The sequence below is a fragment of the Lynx rufus genome, unplaced genomic scaffold (genome assembly GCF_022079265.1).
Source record: "Lynx rufus isolate CCGP_SWC_20201006 ecotype Redwood Valley unplaced genomic scaffold, mLynRuf1.p SCAF_4, whole genome shotgun sequence".
Classification (NCBI taxonomy): Eukaryota; Metazoa; Chordata; class Mammalia; order Carnivora; family Felidae; genus Lynx; species Lynx rufus.
Genome location: NW_025814856.1, coordinates 2,190,408 through 2,217,715, shown reverse-complemented (window position 1 = coordinate 2,217,715; position 27,308 = coordinate 2,190,408). Strand labels below are relative to the sequence as shown.

At 54.4% G+C, this 27,308-nt stretch overlaps 1 protein-coding gene across 1 annotated transcript; it reads right to left on the bottom strand.

Moving 5' to 3' along the window:
• Positions 1–44: 44 nt before the first annotated feature.
• CHAF1A (chromatin assembly factor 1 subunit A) lies at positions 45–26,339 on the bottom strand. The gene is made up of 15 exons (XM_047096904.1): positions 26,043–26,339; positions 22,810–22,860; positions 21,145–22,013; positions 16,173–16,229; positions 13,645–13,874; positions 13,438–13,498; positions 13,042–13,110; positions 10,282–10,508; positions 9,574–9,742; positions 9,349–9,429; positions 8,795–8,887; positions 7,632–7,884; positions 6,195–6,685; positions 1,216–1,312; positions 45–524 (listed from the first exon to the last, which is right to left on the bottom strand). The coding sequence occupies exons 1-15, from the start codon at positions 26,308–26,310 to the stop codon at positions 424–426; spliced, it is 3,117 nt and encodes a 1,038-aa protein (XP_046952860.1). The 5' UTR covers positions 26,311–26,339; the 3' UTR covers positions 45–423.
• Positions 26,340–27,308: the final 969 nt, after the last annotated feature.

Genomic DNA, 27,308 nt, shown 5'->3' with positions numbered 1-27,308 from the left:
CTCACAAGAAACGATGTGTCCGAAAAGATGACAGACGCGCCGGGTCAGGGCTGGACAATAAGTTTATACACACCCACATGGGGTCTGGGAGCCGCAGCGGGCTCCAACTCATTTACAAGCATTTCATCACAGTGCCTGCTCCGGGGCCCGCAGGGCGCGACCAGGCTTTCCCTGTACAGGTCCTCACATCGCGATAATGCTTTATTAAAGGGCAGATTAATATGCAGCTTTTGGGGGGAACATTTTTACAAGTATCAAAAGGAACCAATCAAGCATCCTATATAAAACTTTCCAGACCTCAGGGGAGGTCTGCGAAGCAGGACAAAGTGCTCTTCACACAGACTCGCAGGACTTTCAAGTATCCGAGAGGCGTTTGTGAATCCCTAAACCATCCTACACGCACACACCGGGCCGGGGGGGCGCTCAGCAGGGGCCGAGCGAGCTGGCGGGCGGGGGACTCTCGCTGCTGTCCATCCCCACGGACCCCCCAGCTCCGGAAGCGGTTCCACACGGGGCCTGGGCCTCTGCAAGGCAAGAGAGGGAGGGGGCTTTAGCCGACCGCACCCCAACACCGGGTAGGGGCTCAAGCTGCTGTCCCCCACATACCCCCTCGAGACAGCTGTACTCACTGCCCTCAGACCCCGTCCCCTCCTTAGTTCACTCAGCAAGTTCAGTTCAGCCTCCCTCACCACCCATACCAGCCCTGCTGTGCGTCCTGTCCTCACAACTGACCCTTGTACTTCCGATCCCCCCTGCCCCCCTCCCCCGCCCCAGAAATCCACCGGGCTCCCACCTCTCCCCCGGGTCTCCCTGAGCCCTGTCTACGGCCGAGACCACCCCGGGACTCCACCACTCTGCCTCATGGCACTCAGCCCACAGGTCAACGCCACAGGGGCAGCACTGTAGATTCTCTCAGAAGCTTCTGGAAGTGCCACGACGTGGTCAGCGCCCAAATGCCAGACCATTACTGCACCTGTTTCTGCTACGGCTACTGTAGTCCAGTCCTGATGTGCCCACGGCAGCTTTCAGACCAGTCAGACCCTCCAGGGCCCGCACTGGAACCCACTGCCCACACCCACCCCGGCCCACCCAGTGCCTTTTGGGGTCCCATCATGCAGCCTCGCTGTTTACAGACAAGAGGCGCGTGGGAGCAAAAGGGCACGTTCTTCCCTTCCGGCCAGGCTGATGAAAGAGGAGGGCTTGGGCCTTTCTCACCCCCAACATCCGAGATGTCCAGGATCACACAGTCGCCGTCCTCCTCTTCCTCCTCCTCCGTGTCTGCCTGGAACCCATCCAGGTCCCCAGCTCCAACCTGGACAGACAAGGGCGCACAGGCCATCAACAGCAGCAGCAGAAGCAGACGGGCCACGGGTGGGGAAGGGGGACTGCTGTGCCCCCCCCCCCACCTGTTCTGGCAACAAATTTGAGGAGTCTGCTTGAGAGCCTATCAGCAAAGGAACCCTGGGGGACGGGGAGTTTCTGTCAAAAGACCTCACTCAGATCTCCGAAAACTACCACGAGCATTATCTGCGAACTGTCTCTGACTTAGAGACCTGGATTTCTGGTTCACTCATGCTTAGATCACTTCTGCCAGGGACAACACCATCCAAGCAACTGCGGGCGGGGGCCAGGCAGGGCCTCCACTGACAGCAGAATTTCCACCGACATCCTGGAGCCGTTTCCATCGGCTTTCACCAGAGAGGACAGAAAGCGTGAAAGGGAGGACTGATTTTAAACACCAGCCATCCACACGGGCACCTTTGTGAACGACAAAGAACCAGCCGAGGCAGAGGTGGGCCTATTTCAACAGAAGGCCTATTTCTCACAACACTCTTGGAACTTCTCCGCTACAGAAATCTGCCTTTGCCGGAGAAGGGGTGACAGACAGCACAAGGCCACTGGGGGTGTGCAGACTGCCGCCGGGCCCAGCCGGGCAGCCCCACGGACACGACAAGGGCCCCCAGAGCGAGCCGTGCTGCCAACGGCCGGACGCCAAGGGGGACTCCCAACCACCTGTGTCAAAAGAATCCCCGGGCTGAGGACAGACGGCCCGGCCCTCAACTACGCCACTCAGGAGGCGCTCGGCTGGGTCTGCCAGGCAAAAGGGACCCGCCCATCGTCCCCGCTCACGGGCCCCGCAGACGGGACACGCGAGTGCAGGTGAACAAGGCTTCCCATGGCTCCGCCGGTTTTCAGATGAGCCACCAAGCGCAGCCCTCCAGGACGGGCCAGGCTTCCACCGGGGAGACTCCGGGAGGACACCCCGAGTCCCACTGTGTGGCCACGGCAAAGCTCGGCAGCTGGGAAGAACCCTGTTCCGGGTCATCTTGAGCACAGACTTCTGACCGGAGAGGGAACACAGAACCTCCCCCCGCTTTAAACTAAAACCGAGGCGCAGAGCTCGCGTCACCCTAGGGCCGCATGAGACGTCCGGCGGCAGGACTGGTGCCCCTCCTCTGCTCAGCTCACTGACCAGGGCACCTGGTGAACCCACGCGTATCGGGGCTACTTTGAACTCACACAGACTTTTAAAGTCCCGCAAATGAAAACAGCCCAACCCAGTCTAAAAGCTCTATCTGCACACCCCTAGGGTTTGCGACAACTACCCCCAAGGGTACAGAAGCACCGGCGGCTTCACCGAAACGCAAGCGGAAGCACTCTACGTGCTCCTGCGCCTTCCAACCTCCCTTCTAGAAGTCTACCCGGGTCTCCCGCTTTATGTGGGTGCCGTGCAGTGGGGGGCCTGCTCAGCGCGTGCCCCAAAGCCATTCCCCCCTCCCCGGCTTCTAAAACAGAGCCGGAGTTTTGTTGGGGGCTGCTGGGCAGTCCCTTTCCCAGCCTCTCCCGCAGCTGATGGGCTGTGCCAACGATTCTGGCCAGAGAGACTCAGGAGGAAGTCTGTCGGGGACGGTGTCCCTTTCCAGCTGAACGGAGCCTCTGCCACCTCGGTCTTGGGGGCAGGAGGGGCGACAGCCATCCTGTGACCATGAGGACCAAGGCCACATACTAAGGAAGGAGGGAGCGGGACACGCAGAGCCGGTCGGCACAGGAGCTGAGGACCTCTCGTTGCTGAGACAAACCCTCCTGTATTGATGCCGTGGCTTTGGGGCCCCGTTACCGGTGGCCCGACACGAGGGGACCGTGGAGGAGGGTGTCCCACTCTGCAGAGCAGGGGCGAGGCTAGCTGCCCACGGAACCACTCCCAGAGCATCCCCAGAGCCGGGTGTTCCGGGCTTCTCAGCCCATGACGCACACACCGTGCAGGCCCACACTGTGGTCCTGGGCCCGTCACGTGCCATTTCCTGAGGGGTTTTTAAAATGCAGGCTTTAGATTCCTCCCTCAGACCTACTGAGTCAGAACCACTGGGTCCAGCAAGCCCAGGACTCCAAAGATTTGGTCTGCTCTGAGTGGTGCTTCTGTCCAGAACAGTTTTAGACCCCCAGGGACAGCAGGTGAGCCGCACGCAGGGCCCGGAGCGTGGTTCACATGCCGTGTGGCCTTCGGCTGAGTTCCCCACGCCGCTGAGCCTCTGCAAGGCCTCCCCCGTGAACGGGGAACGAAAGCACGGGGCTGCTGTTCACATGTATCATCAGCTGAGACTCCCCATTTCATGGATTCCCAGACACACACTTTCTCATGCATCCACAAGTCCCCTGGGGGGTCACCCTAGGTTAACTGGGAGCATTTTTTCTTTCCTGGTGTCTCAGTAAGATGATGAAGCATCTCGCCAATGAAACACGGGGATTCATATGAAGTGCCTACTATAGTACCTGGCATGTAAGGAAACACGTAACAGGGGCTAAAATCAAGGTTTTCCGTGCAGACGTGGGTCGTGAACACAAATGAGGACGACCACGGGTGAAAGAGCACAGTGGGGCTCAGGATGCAGCCGTGACCGTCACGCGAGGACGTGTGACTCTCACCCACCCCAGTGAAACAGACAGGGACACAGCAGGGCCCTGAGGGACGACAGAAGGGCAGAGGCCTGCAGATGCTGCTCAGATAGGGGGACAAACTAGGCTGTTTTCCAGCCCAGCCATTTCCAAGCCAGGTTCCCACTGCTGCTTTCAACCAGAGCCAGTCACACTCAGGTTCCTCCTTAGACTGTTTGGGTGACACCAGCACGGACCACGAAAAGGTCCTACTGCTCAAGCACAGCTTGAACACAAAACAGATCCAACAGGACAGCCAGGAGCCCGACCCCCTCCGGCTCCCGCTCCCGCCAGGCACCGGCACGCACTCTGCTGTCCCTCTTCTCTCGTTTTGGCTCATTTCGGCTGAGGTCCAGGGAAGGAAGTTGTTTGTGGGTCTGAGGCCCCGACCCTAACCCAGCGGGCTCCCCATGGTATAAGCCGTGTCCACAGGCCAGGCGGAGCCCTGCACACAGCCTTGCACTGAGGACAGGTAACACGGACAGTTTAAAAGGAAGGTTTACGACGTATCAAAGGCCTGGGGCGCCTGGGTGGCTCAGTCGGTTAAGCGTCCGACTTCAGCTCAGGTCATGATCGCACAGTTCACGAGATCGAGCCCTGCATGGGGCTCCGTGTGGACCGTGTGGAGCCTACTCGGGATTCTCTCTCTCTCTGCGCTTCCCCCACTTGTGCGCTCTCTCTCGCTCTCAAAATAAATAAATAGACTTAAGAACAGACAATAACCAACATACCAAAGGCCTCATCTGTCTGCTGCCAGCAGGGAGGTGGGCTGACACCCCCCCGGGAGTAACCTCTCCTGCTTCCCTGTTCTAATGGCCACTTTATTTCCTAAGCCAGATGGTGACTAATGTCAGAGAAGCAGTGGGCAGGAGCGGGGCGTGAGGGGGCATCACCATCCGGCCTTTGGCACACAGCTCCCCAAGCCACACCTCCCCTGCAGAGGACACTGGACGTGAGCAGGAGACCTGACTTTTAAGACCCTCCCCCCCCCCGTCTCATCCCCATAAAACCTCTAACTCTGAGTTGCCTGCCTAAAACGAGGACCCAGTGCTCATCCTGAAAATAGGTTTCCAGTGAGACTCAGAGGCGGGATAGAAAAGAAACTCGTTACACTCACGGTCCAGGAAGGAAAAAAACAGACACACCCAACATCAGCGAAGGCTGCCGCTGGGGCACCTGCCCCTCGGGGCACGCAGAGGGCCCCGGAGGCCACTCCACACGGGTGTCCCCAGGAGGCCGCCCACCCCCCAGGTCCCCACACTCTGCTCTGGGTACTTGCTCCCGAGCTGCCTGTTTGTGATTAGGCCACTATTCCTGTGACAAATTCCTATCTGTGCCTCCCATCCGATGGGTTCTGCTCATCGCTGCCTACAAACTCTAGCAGGGTCCCTGATGCAGAATAAATGCTTAATAGTCACGTTAAGTGAATGTAAAAGCAAAAAGAGATTTAAAAAACTAAAAACTGGAGGTGGCTGGGTGGCTCAGTTGGTTGAGCATCCAACTCTTGATTTCTTCTCAGATCACAGCCACGGTTCGTGGGTGGGATCGAGCCCAACGCGCACAATGACAGTGGGGGGGGAGCCTGCTTGCGATTGTCTCTCTCTCCCTCTCCCAGTGCCCCTTCCCCACTCATGCTCGCTCTTTCTCAAAATTATTTTTAGAAAGTTAAAAACAAAACAAAACAAAAAACTAAACTAAAAAGTCATTGCGCGGGACCTGTCGGGTGCTAAAAGGAAACGAGCTATCCAGCCACGAAGAAACACGGAAGGATCGGACACACACAGAGCGACGCGAGAAGCCAATCCGAAAAGGCTACACGCTGTGTGCACCCAAGCCTGTGATTCTGGAAAAGACAAAACGACGGGGACAGCAGATGCGTGGTCCCCCGGAGTGTGGAGGGAAGGACGGATGAGCAGACGGAACCCAGGGCACGTTCAGGTCCGTGGAGGTGCTCTGTGGTGGACACACGCCATCGTACGCCTGCCCAAACCCGCAGAACACGCAGCACCAGGCAGGACCCCTAACGTCAACCGGGACTCTGGGTGAGGAGGACACGTGGACGTAGGCTGTCCGTGACGACAGACGCACGGCTCTGGCGCCGGGTCAACAGTGGGGAAACTGCAGCTGGGGACAGGGGGGCGTATGGGAAACCGCTATGCTTTCTGATCACTCTTGCCGCCGATCTACAACGGCTCTAAAAAATGCACTTTATTGCAAACAAGAAAGCCCTTGGGGGGGGATCGCCCCGCCCCGCCCCTCACCTGCCCATCGTGCCTGCGCTTCTTCATGAACTGGGTGATGCACATGCTGCCCGCGGACTTCCTCTTCAGCGACATGGGCGTCCCCTGGCCGGGCCCCACGGCCGGGATGCTGCCACTGTCCTCCCTGGTGGCCGAGGGCACCACGGTGACGTAACTCCACTGGCACGGCACGGGCAGGTGCTCCTGGTCAAAGCTCTTCAGCACCTGCGGGTGGACGTACCAGCACATCCTGAAGTCAGGCCTCTTCTCGTACACCGAGTTCTCAGAAATGATCCGCTTGAGCCTGGCCTTGGAGGGGACGGCGGCGTCCTCGCTGCTGGTGGGGGTCTGTGGGCGGGAAGAGCCGGGGCTCGGCGGGCTGGCGGAGCTGCTGTCGGGACTGCCCGTGTCCTTGCCGAGCAGCCCTCGGCGGCAGCACTCCTGGAACTCGCGGATGATCACCTTGCTTCCGTTCACGTTCCCGTGCAGCAGCGGGAGCAGCTGGGCCAAGACTGGCAGGGGAAGGGGACACAGGGGGGCGGGAGACATGAGGAGAAAGAGAACAAACATCGCACGCTGCTCCCTGGTCGGTCACCAAGGTTAAGACACACGGTCAGCTTCGAGAGGGCCTTTTTTTTTTTTTTTTTTTTTTTTTTTAATAAAAAACAAGGGGCGCCTGGGTGGCGCAGTCGGTTAAGCGTCCGACTTCAGCCAGGTCACGATCTCACGGTCCGTGAGTTCGAGCCCCGCGTCAGGCTCTGGGCTGATGGCTCAGAGCCTGGAGCCTGTTTCCGATTCTGTGTCTCCCTCTCTCTCTGCCCCTCCCCCGTTCATGCTCTGTCTCTCTCTGTCCCAAAAATAAATAAACGTTGAAAAAAAAAAAAAATTAAAAAAAAAAAAAAAACAAAAAAAAAAAAACAAAACAAAAAACCACAACTTTATTTCTAAAGCAGGCTCCACACCCAGTGTGGACCCCGAGGCAGAGCTTGAACTCACGACCCTGAGATCAAGACCTAAGCGGAGACCAAGAGTCCGATGCTTAACTGACTGAGCCCCAGGTGTCCTCAGGTGGCCTTCTGAGGGCAGGTTTAAGACACAGGAAGTAGCTGCAGAAAGTCTGTGAAGGCCAAGCTTCCCGGGCGGGGAGGGGGGGGGGGTGTCTCTGGCTGAACCACCACGCCTGACACCACGAGCCTATTTCTCCTTAGTTATGGCCGCCACACTCTCCGGGGAAGCGTGCTAATTAAAGTAGCTGCCCTGTGTGGCTGGTGTATTAAAGGGTGAACAGATGCGCTCAGCAAGCACTGGCTTTCGTTGTATGTTGAAAGACCTTGCACGTTTTAACCCAGACACCTAACAAAGTCTTCCTGGGCCCAGGACAGCCGGGGGCCCGACCCCCTCCCGCTCCCGCTCCCGCTCCCACTCCCGCTCCCGCTCCCGCCGGGCACCGGCACTCACTCTGCTGGTCCCTCTTCTCTCGTTTGGAGGCCTTGGGCGTCTGCTCCTCCTCCGAGGGGACCGTCTCCAGGAGGCACGCCGTGAACTGCTGGAGCACCTTCAGGTCGGCGCCTCCGCCCTTGTCGGCCGCCCAGACGCAGCCGATCTTCACAGGCTGGAGCACGCGGAACCTCTTCCCCTTGGCCAGAAACTCGTCCCACTCTTTGGCCTTCAGTTTCTGGCGAACCTTGTGGTTCTCTGGGTCGGCACACTCCTTGCAGGTGGGAGAACAATGCTTACTTTGGGGTCCCCGGGGGCCCTGTGCCCTCTCATCCCGCCTCCGGACCGGTGAGAAGGAAGAAGAGAGTGCTGGGGCAGCGCAGGGCCGCCCGCAGTCAGGGCCGCCGCACCCCCAGGCCCCACTGCGTCCTGCACCCCTCTTCTAACGCTACCAGCCGGGAAACGGCAGAGTGTTTCCCTAGACTCAACCGTGACTGGCACGTGTGCCCCTTGCTGTCTGGAAGCATTCCCTCTGGCCACGACCGGCAAAAGTCTCAGGTATTTTCCTAATGTCACCAGTAAGCCTCTCAAGGCCGCTCGGGACTTCCTGGTGAGTATGTCATGCCAAGGCTCTCAAATCACCAACCCCAAATCTCATGCCCAGTTCAACCGCCAGGCCCGGCACCTTCCACACCAGGCCCGGCTCCATTCTCAAACACCGGTGAGCTCGCGGGCACCTCAGACGTGCCTACCTTGCGTGTAAAACGCATCGACCCCTCCAGTCTGACTTGGAGACACAAAACCTACCCCCCTCCGCCCCGCCCCGGGGCTGTTTCTCCACTGCCCAAACACTGCATCCCGACAGGCCATCGAAAGTTCCACTGTCTGGCAGGGCCCAGAAAGTCAGTGGTGGGGGTTGGGGGTTAACCAAGGGGCACGGGGGCACCTCCTGGAGAGATGGAAAAGTCCGAGATTTCATTTGGGGTGATGGATTTACAAATGCCAATTGTTAAAGCTCACTGCACGTCTTCTCGTAAGTTCCAACCTTAGCTAAGGAAACGTAAACAGACCCGACGCGGTTTAGTGCCCTGACCCGCAAACCTCATGGCATCACTGTCACAGCCCCAGGCTGGGGCCCGGCCGAGCTCTCTCGGGGACCGTCACCTCCCCGCTCGCCCCCTCACCTCGGTGACCCCCTCGTCCTCAGACAGGTACCCGTGGGGCACGAAGAAGCCATCGTCCTCATCTTCATCGTCTCCCACTTCGTCGTCATCATCCTCAAAAGGAAAACAAAGGACGTTCACGACACGCAGCCCCAGAGTGTCGATTTCGCTTGGAACGTGAATCTGCGAACACCTGGCAGACGTTTTTCTGGACGCCACAAGCACCGGGAGAAACTTGGGGACCGATCCCAGTGGCTGACAGCGGGCCGGCGTCAGGTACCACACGGCGCGCGAAGCCACCCAGATGCGAGACGGGGACGGGGGGCGCGGAGACCACAGTGGACCAGGGGGCAAGTGGGCCCCAGGTAACAGTGGGGGACGCTTCTTGCCTCCACTGCCAAGCGGGCTGGTGTCACCAGGTAAGGTTTCCTAAGACAAGCTGGAAATGGGGACGTTCGAGGCTGCCCGAAACGTTCAGGCAACCCCGTGGGCCAAGCGGGGGCCGTGTGCGAGTGGACTCAGCCCGGGGCCTGCCTTCCGGGCGAAGCCTGAAGCCAGCGCGGGCAGGTGCTCACCCCCTCACTGTGGGACAGGGACTCTCCCGGCTCTTCCTCCTCCCACTCCTCGTCGCTGTCCACCTCGTAGTCCAGGAGCTTCTGGGAAAACAAAGGCACCGTGCGTCAGTCGGAGCAGAAAAGCGACAATACTCGTGGAATCCAGGAGACCCGCGTCCAAAAGGCAAGACGAGAAGGAAATGCGGACGGCGTGCCTGGACCGTCGGAGGTCTGCCACGCGCTCACCCTGTCTTGCGCCCAGGGGTCCCGCGGGTGGATGACGGTCGTCTTCTTATTCCACGTGCCCCAGTACGCCGGTCGGTGATTCTCGGAAAACTGCAGGAGCTTCATCCTGCCAAACTTCTTCCTTTCGGGAACGCCGTCGACCTTGCCGCTCTCCACGATCACCACATCGCTGAGGGGGAGCCAGCAAACTCAGGAACGCGCCTCCCCCGCAACGCGCCCGCTTGCCACCCAGGCTTCCCGAGGAAGCAGGCTGTAAGCATCTTACGAAGACGGGTGACCGCCTGGTCCCAACGAAGCTGAGGAGCATTTACTCCAGGGACACAAAGCCGACGAGGAGGGAGAAACAAGACTGCTAAGTTGCTGGCCCACAGCATCGATACAAGTAGGGTGGTGCAGAATGAGCAGACCAACAAGAACGGGGAAACGCCCCCCAGGGAGGCTGGCACGGAAGGAACCAAGATCCCTGCCCCGAGAGTCCGGGAAGCCAGGACAGGAATCCGCACTCCATCCACAGCAGCAGCTTCCTGCAAAGCCACTGCACGCGGGGCTGCAAGAGCTCATGGGACGCCCGAAGAGAGACAAGTGGCCCAAAGCCAAGCCAGCAGCAGACCAGGACCCAGGGCTCTGTCCGGGCCCCTCCCTTCCCGGCCACTCCGACTGTGCTCTGACTTCACCAACAGGTAGACGACCGGCCCCCCGGCCACTAACCTGTTACAGGTGTCTGTGTTTCGGTTGGAAACCACGGTGGGTCCGGACCTGAGGGGCTGCCGGCCTTTCAGATCCTTCAGGAAGGAGAACTCGCCGTTCTGCTGCCGGAGGAGCTGGTCCAACTGATCACAGAGGTCCTGGTCGAAGGCGGTCCGAAACCGAGGGGCAAGGACCATGTGCTCTTTAATTTCAAAGGGGGCAAACTTCCCGCAAGAGCCGGCCAGGGTCTGAAATGGAGAAGAGGGTGTGACGGCCCCCCCCGCGTGCTGGGACGGCCGCCTCTCGGCAGCCGCGAGGACGAGCCGCTCGACACACAGCGCACTGCTCTTCAGATTCATCCGGGTTGGGAAGTCCCGGGAGACACACAAGAGGCCACATGCCATGTGACATCACCTACACGGGTTTCTGGAAAAGGCAAACCTATGGGGTTGGAGGTCACTTCAGCAGGTGCCAGGGGCTGGGGATGGGGGGAGGAGGCTGTGGACTGTCAGGGAACCCTATGAGGTGACAGAAATACTCTAGATCTGGACTATGCGGGTGCCGTGGAGTCCCACACGTTGTCAGCCTCACTGAACGGGCAAATTTTCCTATCAACACCTCAATAAACACGGCTCTTTAAAAAGTAGCAGTGAGGGATGCCTGGGTGGCTCAGTTGGTTAAGCATCTTACTTTGGCTCAGGTCATCTCACGATTCCAGAGTTCAAGCCCCATGTCAGGTTCTACACAGCTACAGAGCCTGCTTGGGATTCTCTCTCTCCTTCTCTCTGCACCTCCCCTACTTGTGCATGCACACCCCCTCTCTCTCAAAATAAAAAACAAATGAAAATAATACATTAAAAAAGGTTTCTTAAATAATGAAAAGTAAGAAGGGGGGAGGTGAGTGATAAAAGCAGCTCCCAGGTGAGGAAACCGAGACCTGGGAGAGTGACTTTACCCAGAGCCACACCACAGCCTGGCTTACGGCCTGGAGCCCATCCCCCCACCGACCCCGCCAGAGGCTGCCGTGGACCTGACACATCAGCATCTGTGTCCGAAGAGTCACATCCACCGCAGATTCCGGTGGGCTTAGTGTCCCCTCCCAGAGCTCCTTCGGCACCAGCAATGTGTTTGTCAGTGGATCCCAAAGCTGGCAGGGCACGAGGACACGGGCAGTGGGGAGGACAGACCACGGCCGTGACGTTCGTATCAGAAAGCCAGGCTTCAACCTCACGGAGGAAAGAGTGCTGCGGCGGACAGCCTGCATCACGGCCACGTAACAGGCCGTCCAGGGGCTGCCGAAATCCCCGCTGCCCACGCCAGGCTCGTGGGATGCTCTGGGACGGGATCCAGGCCCCATGACTTTGTAATCCCTCGTGATTCCAACTCACAGCCCGAGGTGAGAAGCAGCACACTGCCCGCCTCCCCGACGAACACGTGCTGGGACACCGGGTGCCACACGGGACAGAGTTAGGGCCGTGCCCCACACGACAACTACAGAGATCAGCCAAGCTAAGGGACTCCACATAAAAGCACAACGAGCAAAAACTAAAACAAAAGAACCACAAACAAGCAAAAAACAACACACACCGGGAAAGAGCACGTATCCGTCTATGGCCACAGGGTACACAAGGCTCTGCAACCACGTGCAAATGAAAAATCTTCAATGTTGCCATTAAAACAAAAACCTCTGTACAACAGAAGATGCCACGAGCAGGTTAGACGGCGGGTAACAGACTGAGAGGGAGTATCTGCTGTGTGTATCACCAAGAATGAAAATCCTGGCTGCAAAAACAGCTCCCAGAGGTCAGAGGACAAGCCAACCTTGAGGAAAAATGGGTAAAAAATAGGAACTGGCAAATCACAGAAGAAAGAAAATGGTAAACAAATACAAAACGATGTCTACCTGGAACCAAGGAAAAATGTAAAGTGAAAAAGGATATCAGTTTCTTTTGACCCACTGGGTTAGTGAAGTTAAAAAAAAACCGAGCGTCTGGCCCGCTTCTAGGTGGTTGTCCTAAAGGAAGGCACAGGTACAGAGAGGAGTGTTAGTGACACTCCGTGTGCCCCTGATGGGGCATCAACAGGGCAATGGACATATAAACTGGGACGCCATCCACACTATGAAAGCGCAAGCAGCGATAGAAAGAACAAGCAGACCCAAGCGTACCAGCACAGAGAGAATCCAAGATACGGCTACGAAAACAAAGCAGGGACATGACAGTTCGTGATTTATTACGTGTATAAACACACAAACATATGAAGGGATGTGAATGCAGAGAAAGCGTTAGACGGACACCCTTGCACTGGGGGAGATGGGTCCCGACCGGAGCATGGAGGGAGGGGGAAGGGAGCCTGGCGTCTCTGGAGGCAGACGCTGGTAGAAGGGGACAGATGCCAGGCTGAGGAAGCCGAATTCTGTGCTGAATTCCGAACTGTCCTTTTATGCCTAGTCTTGCCTCCCATCTGGAGCGTCAGCTCCCTGAGGGTGGGGACTGGCTCTTCCCGGACATCCTCCCCGACAGCTGCTAAGGCAAAACTGTTTAGGAAGCAACCTCCAAACACCTGGCAGTAGTTTGAGCAAACCTGACACTTTTCGCCTGGTGAGACGACAAAATACTGAGCCTCCGGATTCTACCAGAAATAAGAGCTCCCTCCAGGAGGCAAGCGGGGACCTCCTCTTGCTGAAAGGGAAGCTAGCTGGCCAGAAGATACCCTGATATTTTCAAAAGGAGGAGCAGGCCAAAGACAAAAAAGCCAAGCCAGAGGAGGCCAGCTGCTCACCTTGGGGGCCTGTGGGGTCTTTGGTTTCTGGAAGAACCTCGTGATTTCAGCCTTCTCTGCTTTAATGCGCTGCAACGGAAGAAAAGAGAAGCACAAAGAAATGGAGAGAAGCGATGTGGGTCTGCAAACACGCCGAAGGCCCCCGGACGGGGAGCCCCGGCATTTTTAAGCGGAAAGCATCACTTTGAGGTCTGCTCTCGAAACCCACCAACCCCAGCCCCAGCCGGGCACCAGCCTATCTCCATGCCAGGCGCGGAGTACGGGGAGCCTGCCGGCCACCGGAGGGTATGTGCACACGTGGCAGTCCCCGCGAGGGCCACCTGGCTTCCCAAGACGAAGGAACACCGGGCAGCAGTCGAGCGGACTGAACTCAGCAGTCCTGGGAGAACAGCCTACCTTCTCCTCTTCCCGCAACCGTTTCTCCTCTTCCTTTTTCCTCTTCTCCTCCAGCTTCGCCCTGGGAGACGTGAGACACAGCTTCAGCCCAGAGGCACGGTTGCACACCAAGCCAGCCTGAGCTCGCCAGAGGCCGCTCCAGGGTCCCAGGCGGCCTGGGGGTGCACGCTCCCGCCCCCAGCACCCCCCCCCCCAGGGCACACGCACTCCAGCGCCTCCTGTCGCTCCTTGCGCCGCTCCTCCTTGAGCCTCTGCTTCTCCGCCTTCTCCTTCTCATCCTTCTCCCGTTTCTCACGCCTCTCCTTCTCCTTCAGCTCCTTCTCTTCCTCCTTCTTCTTCTTGGCTTCTTCCTTGGCCCGCTTGGCCTCCTCCTTCAGCTTCTCCTTTTCTTCTTTCTCTGCCCGTAGCTTGAGCTGCTTGCCCAGACGCTCCCTGTCCTGCGGCCGAGAGACAAGGCGCGGCTGGGCCCCTGCGCGTCTCCCAGAGGGCCAGCCGCCCGCCCAAGCCGCCTCCCCCCACTCCCCGGGCTGGGAGAAAGATGAGGGCCACCAGCCTCTTGTCAGGGACCTTGCTGGCAATTCGAAGTAAGAATCTTGGTGTGCCTGGGTGGCTGCGGGCTGGGCATCTGGCTTCTCGCGGTCCGTGAGTTCGAGCCCCGCGTCGGGCTCTGTCTGGGCTGATGGCTCAGAGCCTGGAGCCTGCTTCCGATTCCGTGACTCCCTCCCTCACTGTCCCTTCCCCGCTCACGCTCTCTCTCTCTCTCTCAAAAATAAATAAACCTTAAAGAAAGTTTAAGATTCATTCAAAATACCATGTATAAACGTGGGCCACAGTTACTCTCTTTTTCACTAAATTAAAAAAAATTAAAGAAGAACCTCCAGGGACGCCCGGGTGGTTCAGTCAGTTAAGCTTCAGGTCAGGTCGTGATCTCACAGGTTTGTGGGTTCGAGCCCCGCGTCGGGCTCTGTGCTGACAGCTCGGAGCCTGGAGCCTGCTTCGGATTCTGTGTCTCCCTCTCTCTCTCTCTCTGCCCCTCCCCCACTCATGCTCTGTCTCTGTCATCAAAAATAACATTAAAAAATTAAAAAAAAAAAAAAAAAAAAAAAAAAAAAAAAAAAAAAAAAGAACCACCTCCAGGCTACCCGCTGTTAGGCTTGAACCACATTTATTTAACCAGAAAGCCGTGATAAAATACAGACAGAAATGCCTATAGGTTCTACTTCTCTATCTTTAAAACAAAAGCATTTTTCCTTCGTTCCTCCCCAAACCATGTAAGATTATAGGGTTTTATTTCCTCTGAAATGGAAGAACGGGATGAGATGAGGAGCAGGAATGTGCTAAATAAGGGGGAAATAAATGAGAATAAACAGTAAAAGCAAGAAATGACTTTATCTTTACATCGGCTCCTCATTCCAAACAGCTGGTACATGGCCTGAGGCACTGCGCTATTCTGTAACCTTGAACTCCTCCTGAACAAGCTGGCCTGCCAGGCAGAGAGGTGCTTCCTTTTGCCACAGCAACGGGTCACTTTCAAGGCCCATTTCCATCAGAAATGGGTTTCCCAACATCAGGACCCTAGCAACTCAGTTTTCGTCTAGCCGTATGACTATGCCCTTGTCTATACCCTCTGCCCTGAGAAACCCCTGGTTGCTTTAACAAAAGCCATGGCGGCATGCCATGAGAGACGTCTGGACTGTTCCAGTTCTCACACCGTTTCCTCTGCATCTTCCTGTGACGCACAGGACACTTGAAGAAGGTGTCTGGTCTGGGGATGGTAATGACACCAACAGTGTCTGTGCAAGGGGATGCCCTGCTTCTCATTGCTAAATAAGACAAGGCTTCTGGAAATCAGCCACACTGGAGCCCCGTCTCCATCCCCACCCCACCTCGGAGATTACGACAAAGAATGAGATAAACCCTAAAAACGCCATCAAGATCTGACCCACAAAGGCCGAATGCCACCGTGAGGTGCACGGCACAGGGAGCGGCCGGTGAGCACACGGCCCGCCCCTTCCACCAGCTGGCGTGGGGGAGACGCCCGCTGGCCCTCTCCTCCACGGCAATGAGAAAAAAGTGCTCTGCTTTGCAGTGTGTGACACGAGGTGACCCCAGAAAACACAAGTGAAGCCTCAGAAGGGATCGCCGCACACGAATCACCCGTCTGGTGTCGGGGCCACCCAAACAGCACAGCAGGTGGGAAGGGGCCTGGGACGCAGGGAGAGGGGCTGGATCCTTTGGAAGGCAAGGCTCAACCACAATGGGATGCGCAACTATCCAGCCAGTAGTAACAACAATAATAATAAGAGAAAAGTCTATGAGCAAAATCTTCGGACGATTTAGCAAAGCTAAAAATGATGCGACCCACGAGTCCCAGGGCACAGTTGTGTGAAATGAAGCAACTATCAGTGACGGTCAGGACAAGCGGGGAAAGGGGACAACAGGACCTTGTTTACTGTTTCTTTTATTTGTTTAAGTTTATTTATTTTTGAGACAGAGAGAGACAGAGCATGAATGGGGGAGGGGCAGAGAGAGAGGGAGACACAGAATCGGAAGCAGGCTCCAGGCTCTGAGCGGTCGGCACAGAGCCCGACGCGGGGCTCGAACTCACGGACCGCGAGATCATGACCTGGCTGAAGTCGGACGCTTAACCGACTGCGCCACCCAGGCGCCCCGCTTGCTTACTGTTTAATGCAAAAAGCATAGGTTAACGTTCTACTTCAAGGGGAATGTCTTACTCTTTGCAGTCTGAGCTTCTCCTTCTCTGCAGAAGCTTTGACCAGTTTCTTAGTTATCTGAAATGAGAGACGTTTCTCTTTCAACACGGGTTGTTTCAGTCACTACATCACATAGAACAAATCACACACTTCTTTGGGCAAGAAAGGGGGGCGGGGATAAGGGATTCACACGATTAAGAACTTCTTTACGAAAAGGCTACAATGTTCCAAGTGACCAGTTTCCACCAATTAGAACCAAAACACTAAAATGTCCTAGTGAGGTCGTGACCTGCAATGAACACATACATGCATGCCTCTGGGGACAAGAATGAGGAGACAGATGACAAAAATGAAGGGGGCCAACCAGAGGAAAAACAGGGCAGGCTCAAAAATAAATGCAGTGGACAGCCAGCCTCGGTGTCAGGCAGGTGACACGGAGTAGAAGGGTTTGCGACAGAGGACAGAGGATGCACCTCGCCCAAAAGGGACAGAGCTCTTACTGGCCTGCAGCCCAGCAGTCCTGCCCCTTCAGATTTTTCCAAGAGTGGCTGATGTTGGGAACTGTATTTAAATTTTGTAGGTAATGTGTAAAAATTAACACTACATGAATTAAATCAAACACACCTATGGGCTGGATTCCCATGAGCGACCAATCTGTACTCTCTGCCTAGCGCGGCTTCGAGAAAGTGGAGTGAATGTTCAGGAGAAAAGCTCAGCTTGCCAGAGGTGGTGATCTGGTCTAGCCCCCTACATCCTAGAGTATGACATTCCCTACCATCCTGCTGCAAAGCGAGCCTGGGCTGGGAGGACTCACCAAGACGCACCGCTGGGTTCACTCACCAGGCTGGCGGCGTGGCCTCAGGCAGGAGTATGAGCAAGTTCAGACCACTGGCCTAAGCTATCTCCAGAGCGGGGAATCCTGAAACCCAAACCATCAGCTGGCCGAACAGGAGGAGAGAGAGCTCAGGCCAGAAAAGCAGTAACTGCCCAGGCTCCTTTGAGCCTTGGAGGGGCAGCCAAAATAATGGGACTGACGTGGAACTGAAAAACCAAAGGCCTGTTTCTCTTGAAACGCTCTGACACACTGACAAAAATTGCATGGCGATGATCTATTTGGGAAAGTCCAAAACCTCTTCCAGGATAAAACTTACAGACCAATACATTCAACAAGACATCCTTCCCACTGTGAATTACATCTTCCCTTAGGAAATGGCTGAGCAGAGGCATATGAAAGCCACGCACACTGTGCTCGAGCCTGTCTGCACTAAGCACGTAGCAGCGCAAACGCCCAGTTACCAAAGCGGTTTTACCAAGGGCTTAAGAGAAAGCACCTGCCTTCTCCAGAGTCACTTTGCCTGCCATGTCTGTGGTCCTCACCCCCACCATAAAGGACTGAACAGCAGAATCTGCACGTTGCTGTATCTGTCGTTGTCCTGTGCGTTCAAATTTACAGTATTGAATGCGATCCAGACTGCTGTGCGAGAGCACCTGGGGAAAGCACATTGGGTCAGTCTTGCCCGCATGTGGTGAGTTTCAGTTGCAAATTCAACGTCCCCTCCCGGCGTGCTGAGTCCAGGCACAGCAGAGTTGACAGGATGCCCAGGAGCTGACTAAGGACGTCCAGCAATCAGAGCAATTACGATTGCTTCCCTGGGCTCTCAGGTGGACCTTCCTGGTCTGATATAACGTTATCTCCTTGATATTCGGCCCAAGTGCTCATGGAGCTCTCTCCAAGTCTAGGCCGAATGTGTTACCTATTTGGAATTCAGCTGCCAAAAACAAGATCCACGATCCCAGAAGGAAGCTGAAATACACACATCAACTATCCCATGTCGTCAATACTGATTTAACTAGATGCATGAACATTCTTGTACTTTATTTGGCAGGATCCTCTCAGAGCTGCTTGTTCTGATTTTATACATAAGGAGACCTCATCTCTTAGCTCATAAGCAGCAGCGAACGAGGTGCAGAGTAGTGGGCATGCAGGAGTAGCTAAAAACCCAATCACAGGGAAGAGATACAACCCAAATTGGTCTGGCCATTGTTGAGGGCAAGCAGGCAAAAATTAGTGTGTGCATTCCTGGGACCTCGAAATTCTACTCCACAGCAGCCCAAGGAAACAGGTAGAAGGAAGCACATTGTTCTGTCTTGGCTGAGAATGAGAAATGGAACCATCCACCAACCAGAATGAGTGAGTCTGTGAGCTAAAGTTTGTCCACACGAGAGGTATAAGATATGGCAGCTAACAAGAGATACATCATCCCAGCCCAATGATTTCACACCCCAGAATGAAAAAGAAACATATTTACAGCACATGGCTCAGGTGAGGAAACAAAATGACACTGTATATTCCCAAGGGAGGCCTCACATACACCACACAGAGAAACATAAAATGACAGCCTCCCAGGAGAGACAGGGGGGCCAGAGAGGACTGGCATGCTTCCTTTATGTTCTTTAAACACGACGAACTTAATACTTGTGTCATTTAAGTTCTACAGGGAAAAGTTCCAGCGATCTGGGTTCATTTGTATAGATGCAAAGATTCCAGGAACACAGCTGTATCAACATCATCATTTATGGAAAGATAATCTTGAATCTCCAGTAAAGGAGGACCAATGACAGTTAAAATGCAAACAAACTTGAGAAATGGTTCTATCCCAAATGGTAAAACACTCTTGCTAAATAGCAACCTTTTGGCTAGTTTCTGACTTGTAATCTGACCCTGGATTACTTAAAATAGGTGTTCATAAATGACTGTTTTTTCAAAGTGAGATTCTCTAGAACCCTGAGAGTACTTAAAACAACAACACAAAAACCCCAACAGAATGAAGCTCTCTGGGTAGACTACATCAGACTCCCTTGGGAAGAGACAACAGGATCTGCATTTTAACAAGTGCCCTGAAAGGGAAACACAAACACACACACACACACACACACACACACACACACACACACACACACACAATACAGGGCCAGCGAATGCCTAGCGATTCCAGTGCAAAAATCTTACAGTACCAACTCCAGGAATGATAGAGCCAAATAAAACCGAACATGTTACAGTGGTATGAAAACTCCTGCTGCAGAAGGGGAAGGCAATAAAGTACAAGGCTGCGGGTGTCGTTGCAAATGGTCTGTCTCCAGCCACTTCCTCAGGCTGTGTGGCCCTCTGGGCGCCCAGAGGCTCCCCATGATCACCTCATTTTGCTCATCCTTTTGGTGTCGACCGCCATCAGGGGGTGCTACCTCTACCCTTGTGATGGACCAGCCCACCTGTGGGCGGCAGGGGCAATTTTCTGCCACAGGCTCTGGGGTCATCTGAACCTTGGCCACTCACAGCGTACGATTATTTGCAAAGCTGTGTGAGAACACCGCCTTCTAGAGCATTTCAAAAGTGCAAGCCTGTGTTCAGAGTCAGACCGAGCATCTTAGGTGCAGGCCTTCCCAGCTGAGCACCCTCAGCTGTCTGGAGTGCTGTGTGGGCCAGCAGACAGACACCGAATTGTTTCATGACAAGGCCCAACTATGTCACTTCCCGATTCTCGGGCCTTGCTGTGGGAACAAAAACAAACTTAAAAAATGAAGTGATTAAGAAGAATGGAAACACGTGTACACGTCCTGTTCTCGAGGCTAACTGGCTGCACCATGTCACGTGACAGTGTTTCTGCAAAGCAGCAGCGGCAGAATGGAAGGGTTTCAAGCGATTGGCTGACCCAAACAAGATGGCTGACAACAAAAAGGGACTTCAGCCCTGATTCTGAGAGTCTGATTAATGGCTCAGGCGGAAGTTTGAAAATGTACATCCATCTGCAACATTCAGAAACTTAGAAGAAAAAAAAGACTTCCACTTTTGACATTTTGAAAGCCTGAAGTGAAAGCGATTTTCTTCTTCTCTCTTGCACCTCTCAGGATACAAATGACATGAAATCGTCTAGAAAAATAATTTTTCCTCCAGAGATCAAATTTCAGAAAGTGAGCAAGGTCAAATCAAGCAGGTAGCTATTGAATGATCCAACCAGGATCTAATTTACATTAAACAAACAAACAAACAAACAGCGGTGGGGGGGCCGGGGGGGAGCGCCTGGGTGGCTCAGTTGGTTAATTTTAACTCAGGTCACGATCTCGCGGTTCGTGGGATCGAGCCCCAAGCGCCGCGTCAGGCTCTGCACTGATAGTGCTCACAGCACAGAGCCTCCTTGGGATGGGTGACTCCGGGCGCTGGACGTAGAGCTTACTTAAAACAAACAAAAACAAAAACAAAAACCTAAAGTAAACAAAAATTCTACCAATACAAAAACAAACCAAAAAAAAAAAACAACAAAAAAACCCCAAAAACCCAAAACAAAACACCGTTAAACACACCTCTGGATTCTTGACTGATATTACCAGTTTCAACCCCAAGACCCTATGGGCAGATGAGAACAGAGACAGCCGTCATCATGCTCATCGCAAAGCGGTGACACCAACAAGCATTTCAGAGGCCATCCTTCTGTGGGCCTGAAAAACGGTGCCAGGTTTTTCTTTTGTTCTTGCTGCTCTGGGGGAGGTTTTCAGATGGCTGGCTAGGCGGACGAGGGCTGACCCTACAGAATCCCCAGTTTATCCTTCCTGTGGCCTTGGGGCCTTTCCACCAACGCTGACTGACTTTTTACCATCAAGACCCTTACGGGGCTCTCGGAACAGGAAGAAGAAATGGAGGGAACTCACATTTGCCATGAGGGCTCATGGTTGCCTGCTGACAACCGTTCCGTCACTAAAACTGCTGAGTTACCAGCAGCATTCGTTAGGCGTGAACAACCACGGCTACCAAGATGGCACTTGACACACTGGGGGCTAACAGAGCCACCCCCGAACACCCCTAACGGTTCTGGATATCGAAAGAATTCCGCATCTGTTTGCGGCCCCACCTGCTTGGCCACCAAGCACCTGGATGACACGGCGGTCCCAGGTGACTCCTGTCAGCACTGCCACACTGGCACTGAGCAGAGATACTTACTCTGCGGATGGGTGTGGAGGTGGGGAAGGGTCCGGGACTGCTGGGATGCCTTTTGGGAGCAGACTGCCCCTCGGGTGAGCTGGTAGGAGAGGAAGAACCCCTGGACGAGTGGCTAAGAACAGAGTCTTCCTCGGGGCCGGACTCCAGCATCTCGCTGTCAGAGGGCAAGCCCTGGTCTGCAGGTGGCATGGGAGGAGACTTGGTTCGGGGAGGTTTTGCAGCCAGTATGTCCTCCAAGACCACCACGGGCACCTTCCCTTTGAACAGGATGCCCCTGGCTTCACTCCAACCGTCCTGGTCCTTCTCGGAGCATGTTCTCAGACCACCTGTCAGCTCAGGGCAGCTCTGGAGCGAGCCTTCCTGCCCCTCTCCACTCCTCTCTGCACCTCTGGAGCCAGCACCCTCCTCCTCTGCTTTGCATGGAATGTCTGAAAGGGTCTCTTCGGGACACGTCGGCTCGTCCTTCAGACTGGCCTCCGGCAGCCCCCTCTCACCTCCAGCTTCTTCTCCGGCCCCACTCACGGCCTCCTCGGAGGGAGAGGCAGCAGACTTTAGTTTACTAAGGGCCGCGACGCCATCTAGCTGGTCACTCGAGTCCTCCGTCAAATCGGTGATGACCGTGGTCTGGTCAATACTGGTTTTGACTGTACTTCTTAAAAAGTTATCTAAGGGACCCTTCCCATTGACAAGTTTTGGATTAAAATCTATGTCAGAACCCATATGACAGCTGTTCTCCAAGTTGTCCAAAGAGGTCTCTAGATGAGGGACTCGGCCTTGTGCAGGGGCACCCTCAGGGCTCCTCGTGTCATCCGACGCGTCCTCACTTTTCTCCTTTGGGACAAGGTTCAGGCGCTTGAAGGGCAGGCGAGCTGAAACAGAGAGGGGGGGGGGCCGTCTTTACAGGGGAAGTGAGGAGAGCAACAGCTCATCAGTACTCTAATATTCCACGTGCTCAGCAAGTATCAGCCTTGCTGGGCTCGAGGCGGGGCTGGGGGGGATTTCTCTAGAAAACACTTCTGTCCTCGGGTGCCCCAGTTGGCCCCTGCCCCTAATCCTTTCACCTCCGACACTGCTGCCCTTAACGTGACTCCCCTCAACACCAAACTTGCTATCTGTCCCCACAGGAGGAGGGAAGCTGCTACAGGGAACCAGATACCGAGTTTTAAAAACCAGAAACCACGGACTTGTATACGGTCCGGTCTGCCCTGAGGGCAGATATACTACCCTTCTCACACAGAAGGATTTGGACGCATTTATCTTCCTGTACAGTGGTTCAACCAGGGGAAGGTGTGCCTGTCGGGAATGTCTGGGGAAGTCTGGAGACGTCACTGGTTGTCATGACATGGGCAAAGTGACCAGGGACACCGCTAAACTCTACGATATACAGGACAGAATGTCAACAGAGCCGAAGTAGAGAAACCCTACAAAAGGCAGTGACCGCTGGATTTGCTCCTGGAAATCTAAGAAATCAGTAATGCAACCAAATGGGTTTCCTTCCGGTTGGAGGTGCGAGTGTTTATCTCCCACGCCCCCCACGGGCCCCGTGATGCTCCTGCCGACGACCCCAACAGAAGGCCTCTGCTCGAAGGAAAGTAGAAACACAACTGAGGAGACCATGAAGGATACAAATTGTGAACAGTATATAACCCCTTCCCAGAAAGCTACCTTGTATTAACTTCTTGACTGGAAAAGCTGGTCTGTCTTTGCAATCCATGGCTGCGAATAGAAGTACCAAAGGACAAGTTACTAAAAGGTGGAAATCCTGAAGTAGTAAATGCATATGCAGCACCTAATATGTCCAAAGTGGCTGTCCCGTGGGGGCAATTTTTGTTTGCCACCCCTACCCCCAGGGCCTTTGGCAACGTTTAGGGAAATTTTTGGTTGTCTTGTGGCGGGCGCGGGGAGGGGGGCATCTAGGGGTTAGAGGACACAGATACTGCTAAATATCCTAAAATACACAGGACGGTACCCACGACAGAATTTTCTGCCCCAAATCTTAATAGGTCGAGAAATTCTGCTCTCAACACTGTCACATCTTCTCATCTCCTTGTGGCACTCATCGCTCTGAAAGTTACATTGTTTATTATGTCTCCCTCCCAACAGGAAGCCTGTAACAACAGGGAGACGAGTTCCATACCACACCCTTGGCACCTAGCTCAGAACTGGCACTCGGTGGGAAACCAACGAGTACGGTAATAGGGACAGTGGAAAGGGGAATGACGGGGCACCCGCTGGCTCAGCTGTGGGGCATTACTTAAGAATAAAATCTTCAATGGGGCGCCTGGGTGGCTCAGTCGGTTAAGCATCCAAATCTTGATTTCAATCAGGTCATGATCTCTTGGTTCGTGAGATCAAGCCCCACGTCGGGCTCTGCGCCGACAGCGTAGAAGCTGCTTGGGATTCTCTCTCTCTTTCTGCCCCCACCCCTTTCACTTTTGTCTTTCTCTCTCTCTCTCCCTGTCTCAGAATAAATAAAATTGAAAAAAAAATCTTTAAAAAAAGAAAAAAGGAATGAGTGCAAGCAAAGATGAGAGAAAATAATGTGTTAGCAATTTCACCATTAACGACCCCAAAATGTTCTCCTCCAATCCAACCCCTCCTCACTAGCAAATCTATAAAATCAGAATAGGGCTTATTGTTGTTTTTTTTTTAATTTTTTTTCTAATGTTTATTTATTTCTGATACAGAGAGAGACAGAGCATGAGCAGGGGAGAGGCAGAGAGAGAGGGAGACACAGAATCGGAAACAGGCTCCAGGCTCTGAGCTGTCTGCACAGAGCCCGACGCGGGGCTCGAACTCACGGACCACAAGATCATGACCTGAGCCGAAGTCGGACACTTAACCAACTGAGCCACCCAGGTGCCCCTAGGGCTTATTGTTTTAAAATAAGAATCTATAAATCTTGCCGGGCTGGAGCTAAAGTGCTGTCAGGAAATAAAGGAGAATGTTTTCCTGCATGAAAAAAAAAAAAAATCTCAGGAAAGGCATCTAATAATATCAGAGCTGATACAGAAATGACGGCAAACAGAGCTAAGTCTTTGGAAAAAATATCCTTAAATCGGTTAGAGTAAGTTTGAAAGCTGACACCTGCTAGGATATCTGGCTTGAAAAAACTTACCTGGGGCATGCTACCTAAGTTTTGTAAAAGATATATACAAGGGAGCATTTGTAAAAAGCTAAAAACCTTGGCTGTCCCCCAAGCTGAGAAGATAAGAAAAGTACCCCAAGGATGCACATTTCCTTTCTACCCAATTCAAGACAACATCATCCTCAAGTTCTGTTACCCAAGTCATGTTCTTCCCCTCTTAACTGAAGATACATATTTCTAGCTACTTACATTTACTTCTAGGACAACCCCAAGTATTACTGGTGTGGCTCCGAGTCACCAGCTCTGATGCGAGTGGAAGGCAAGTGACCTGGGCCCCAAAGCTACAAGCTGACACAAAACAGTAGCCCACCCAGGGATCCAGATCGTTCAGCGGTGCACGTACAATTCACACACACTCGTGTGTAGTCACCAATGCTCTTCATTCTAAGATTACACCCCTCCTAATTTTATCTAGCCTTTAAACATCCCTTCCTTTTATGAGAGGAGGGTCACAGTAGGGAGTGCTTTTTAATTTTTTTTTTTAACGTTTATTTATTTTTGAGACAGAGAGAGACAGAGCGTGAACAGGGGAGGGGCAGAGAGAGAGGGAGACACAGAATCGGAAACAGGCTCCAGGCTCTGAGCTGTCAGCACAGAGCCTGACGCGGGGCTCGAACTCACAGACCGGGAAATCATGACCTGAGCCGAAGTCGGATGCTTTAACCGACCGAGCCACCCAGGCGCCCCTAATTTTTTTTTTTTCTTAATTAAACATTCTTACGGGACCAAGTGACTGTCGATGACAATCAGCCCCAACTTTATTTATAGGGATTTTAGGTCTCTGAAATTTCAAAGTCGGGAAACAATTGAAGGAATGGTTCTCAACTAGGGGGCGATTCTGCGCCCCCTACCAGAGGCCCCTTGGCAGTACCTGGATACGTATTTGGTGTCACAAATAGGGAAAAGGGGTTGGCACAGGGATCTAATGGGCGGAGGCCATGGATGTTACTCAACACCCCAGGAGTGCACAGGATAGCCCCCAACGTCAACGCTGCCCAGGTGTTGGGTCAGACTAGTTGATTTCCTTGTCAACCCTTATCTGTCGGGCACTTCCTATGTGCCAAGCATTGCGTCAAGGGCTAGGGATACAATGGGAGTCAAGCAAGGTAGACAGGCAAGTCTGGTCTTCCTTGGTTCGCCATCCCACGTTTCGGAGGCTCTGCCAGGTGCCAGAAAGCCCCCTTCCAAGATGGGGTGGGGGAGGGGAAGACAGGTCTTCACCTCGCACGGCGGGCAGGATCAAGAACCCCCGAGTCCCAGCTCCCTGGCGATCCCACCAGCCAGGGCTCTTACCTGGGCTTGCCCTGAGCCGCAGACGCAGCGTTCTGGTCCCCGAACCCGTGTGACCCCGGGCCTCAGTTTCCCCACCCGGCCAGAGGGCCGCTGCACGGTCCGACTTGCTCAGGGGGCACAAACGCACTCGGCAACCTGCAAAGCCAGCCCTTTCGCCTCCCTGGGCCTCAGTCTCCCCTCCTGGCCACACCGACCCGTCACCGCAGAGAGCCCTGGAAGGACGAACTGACGCAAAAGCGCCGGGAAAAAAATGGTCGCGGCGCAACAATAACGTCAAGGAGGGCGCCCTGCGGGTCGCGAAGGCCCTCGCTCAGCTTGTGACGGCCGCACCGACCAAACGCCCGCCGAAGAGGAGCGGGCCCGGGGCCGGGAGGCCCGTCCGCCCCCAACCGCCACCTCGGCCTGCGCAGGCCGCGCGCCGCGCCCCCCCTTCCCCTCGGCGCGGGCCCGAACCGACCTGCGGCCGCTCCCCTGGCGCCCGGCGCCCCGCACTCCAGCTCCTCCAGCATCGCCCCGGCGGCGGCTCGAGCTCCCCTCAGGCGGCGGTGGCGCGGGCTCCGTTCAGGCGGCCACTGCCGCTCGCCCTCCCGCCCGCGCCGCTGCTGCCGCGGCCGCCGAGCTCGTATTTGGCGGGAACCGCGGCGACCCCCGCAGCCCGCGCGGCGATTGGGCGAGGCCGCGTCACGTGACAGCCCGCCTCGGGAAGAAGGGAGCGCCGGGAGCATCCTCGCGAGAGTCGAGGCTTCTATTCCTCCCCATGGCTCCCTTATTGATATTCCCGCGGACGACCGGGGTTTCCTCTCGGCCGCCTGTCATTGGCGGGGAGGAGGTGCCCTGCGATTGGAGGCGGAAGATGTCAAGCCGAGAGTTCGACACCGTGATTGGCTGAGCGTGTGGGCGAGGTCTGCGGGAGGAGGAGGGCCAGGCTCCTACGTCATGACGAAACGTTTTACGTAGGGTGACGGGTGACAACCTGAAACTGCGGTTTAGCGAGAACGAAGTTTTTGTTTTTTTCTAATTGGACATCGACTGAATATAGCAGCAGAAATTAGAATGATAAGTTTCTTTTTATAGGAACAACAGAAAGAAAATGTTACATGCAGAAAAAAAGTTAAAAATAAAAAGGCTATACAGCAAAAAGAAACAAGTAAATTGTGTGCAGCCCTTCAGAAGCATTTAATATGCACTAAATGTGTTCAGAGGGAATGAATGAAATGGATCTTACTGACTTAATCCTCGGGATTTTTGCAAACACGGTTTCCTCGCCTAGAAAACTCCGCAGCTCTTTTCCTGCCTGGTTTTCTTCCTAACTTTTGGATCTTGGATAGGCACCTCAGGACAGCCTTTCTTCCCCTACAAGGCGGATGGAAGTTCCTTACAAGCAGTTTTTTTCCTTGAAGCAATTACAGCTTATGTTTGATTAGCGCATTATTTGATTTATTATCTTTGTCACTAGCTCCACGAGAGCAGGAATAACTTATCACTGTATCCCCACGACCTCTCAGTGACTGACACACTAGCAAGCCCTCAATAAAAAGTCACTGAGCAAATGCATAAACTTCATTTGATTGGACTGTGTGATCGTGTAGGTTAAAAGCCTCCCACAGAGCAGAGGTCTTCTATCAACCTGTGAGCCTTAGAGTAGGTTTTCTTTAGCTCCAATCTGAGAAGTGATGAAAGAACACTGAAATTTAGTCCAACTTTGGGATTCTATCCATTCTGT

Coding starts and splice junctions, on each gene's coding strand:
- CHAF1A (XM_047096904.1), bottom strand. CDS start 26,310: ATGCTCCCGGCGCTCCCTTCTTCCCGAGGCGGGCTGTCACGTGACGCG. Junction 7,885..8,794: donor AGGACGAGGGGGTCACCGAG/GTGAGGGGGCGA, acceptor CCCACCTGCAAG/GAGTGTGCCGACCCAGAGAA. Junction 6,686..7,631: donor AGAGAAGAGGGACCAGCAGA/GTGAGTGCCGGT, acceptor TTCCCCTGCCAG/TCTTGGCCCAGCTGCTCCCG.